Source organism: Sardina pilchardus, chromosome 4 (genome assembly GCF_963854185.1).
Source record: "Sardina pilchardus chromosome 4, fSarPil1.1, whole genome shotgun sequence".
NCBI classification, from domain to species: Eukaryota; Metazoa; Chordata; class Actinopteri; order Clupeiformes; family Clupeidae; genus Sardina; species Sardina pilchardus.
This window is the reverse complement of record NC_084997.1, coordinates 16,693,705-16,696,204: the sequence shown is the minus strand read 5'-3', so window position 1 is coordinate 16,696,204 and position 2,500 is coordinate 16,693,705. Positions and strand designations below refer to the sequence as shown.

The 2,500-nt window shown below is 48.6% G+C and overlaps 1 protein-coding gene across 1 annotated transcript in view; it reads right to left on the bottom strand.

The window, feature by feature from the left end:
* sema5ba (sema domain, seven thrombospondin repeats (type 1 and type 1-like), transmembrane domain (TM) and short cytoplasmic domain, (semaphorin) 5Ba) overlaps positions 1-2,500 on the bottom strand; it is a 131,739-nt gene that overhangs the window by 46,112 nt on the left and 83,127 nt on the right. Inside the window, 2 exon segments of the mRNA XM_062534376.1 lie at positions 1,145-1,314; positions 1,316-1,431. Coding sequence (XP_062390360.1) covers positions 1,145-1,314; positions 1,316-1,431 — 286 coding nt within the window.

Below are 2,500 nucleotides of genomic sequence, written 5' to 3'. Positions count from 1 at the left end.
GTGTGTGTGTGTGTGTGTGTGTGTGTGTGTGTGTACACACGTGTGTGTGTGTGTGTGTGTGTGTGTGTGTGTGACAGTGTGAGGGGGTAACCGCGTCTTTGATGTATTCCTCTGATTACTGAAGTGCGGAGTCGCTCGGCTGGCAAACCCTATCTGCGGGTGTCATTACAGTTGTTTGGTTATGAGTCGCTGGCGTGGGGGGAATGCGGAGCAGTTAAACCCCATTCAGCGGTGAACAACACACACACACACACACACACACACACACACACACACACACACACACACACACACAGGGTCTCCTCTTAAGAAAGCCAGACTTCTCCACTCGCTCGAAAGCGAATACACCTGTATTTTCTTGTGCTTTCACGTAAACAAAAGACACGCACATCAAAAAGGGCTTCAAACAACAGGCTTCCAAGAAAACACACGGTCCCATTACATGCATTATAAATCACAGGATTCCACCATGGCGTTGGCATCAACTGCTCCAGTTCAGCAGCACCCATAACAACCCCTGCGATGATTAACTGACATACACATCTAGCGGTATTTGTTAATCTATAACAGCGGAGATCTTGTTACGACCGATGGCCCAAACTGCCACCACTGGCTAACTGCCAGACATTCCTGTGGCCGTACAAATTCAAAAGTTATGTGCAGCGCCGTAAAAATCACCTTGACTTTATGAACTGATAGCAAACTGATATCAAAAGGTATCGACATTGCCCTCTGGGAGCACTTTCAAACGCACGGCTCCAGGCAACAGAGACGAACACGGACAGAGCGAGGAGGTCAGGTGAGAGAACGGCTCTAATTAACGTCAGGTGAAACAGGCAAACGCCTTTTGGAAAATCAAACGGCACACTCTCATGCGCACACACACACACACGCACAGACAATTCACCTTTATAGTTATCTCAAAAGGCCCCCAAAAATACACATCAGGGACTGAACAAGCCCTAGCCAGCCCTAACAAAGACACACACAGAGACACAGACACACACACACACACACACACGCAGACACACGCAGACACACACACACACACACACACACACACACACACACAGACACACACAAACACACACACACACACACACACACACACACACAGAGAGACAGTCCAGTGTTGAACACTCACACGTTGGTGGTGAAGATGCCGTAGATGAGGTCCTGCTCGGGCAGGTAGAAGGTGCTCTGCAGCTCGTTGTAGTAGAAGGGGATCTCGCCCGAGCGCGAGCAGTTGAGGCGCGCCTTGGTGAAGGTGGTCCAGGTGTCCTCCAGCAGGAAGCGGCCGCCGATGTCGTTCTTTGCAGACGCGGGCCACGCGCGAGTACACCGTCTTGCCGCAGTCGTGCTCCACCGCGTTCTCCCGCAGGAAGAAGAGCGTGAAGAGGCCCACGTCGTACGCCGAGATGAAGTGCGGCTCTGAGAAGAGAGAGAGAGAAAATTTTGTTTTGCTTGTTTGTTTGTTTGTTTGTTTGTTTGCTTTTGAGAGGGCGTTTACAACGTATAATGTGAGGAGAGAGAGAGAGAGGAAAAAAAAAAAACGTTTTGTTTCTTTGTTTGTTTTTGAGAGGCCGTTTACGACGTATAATGGTTACTACTACAACCACTTTTGTTATTTTTTTGTGTCGCTTTAAAGTGGTTTGTGCTTGAAGGCGGTTTGTGCGTTTCATTCATAAAGAGAGTCCTTTCATTATGCTGACAAATATGGCAAAGGAATAATTACACAATCGCAATCTGCACGCGTTTGGACAAAGGAATTCAGTGGCGCAGAGGATGACTGCCACCCCCCCCCCAGCCCCCCCGACCCCTACACACTCTCTCTTTGGTAGCGAGCGTCTCTGGGTAATTATTCTAAATGCCTCATCATTTCCTGTTTCAATGAGTTCTCCATTACCACAGTTCTGAAACTCAAGGGTGCTACACAATACATCTGAGTCTGATTTCATTAGTATTCTGTCTGCGGCAGGAGAGAGAGGGGGAAAGAGAGGGGGAAAGAGAGAGAGAGAAAAACAGAGAGAGAGAAACAGAGAGAAAGAAAGAGAGAAAAAAACAGAGAGATAGAGACAGATAGAGAGAGAAACAGAGAGAGAGAAACAGAGAGAGAGAGAGAGAGAAAGAGAAATCGAGAGAGAGAGAGAAAGAGAGAGAGAGAGAGAGAGAGCAGTTCAGCACAGGTCTCTGGCACAAAAAATGGGGGTTCTTTGCATTCATTCAGGTGGCATAAACTCGTCTTAACTCGCTCTGAAAGGTACGACCGTCAGAGGGGAACTGACGCGGTCGTCGCTTTTGCGCCACAGGGCCTTATTTTTTTAATTCGCCACGATACACCAGCGGTATGCCGCACACACACACAAACACACACACACACACACACACACACACACACACACACACAAGCGTTTACCGTAAGCAACGCAGTACTAAACAGCAGGGAGGCGGTAGTGGCAGGAGCGTTCGCAGCGCTGTGCGTTTAAAGAGAACGAGATTA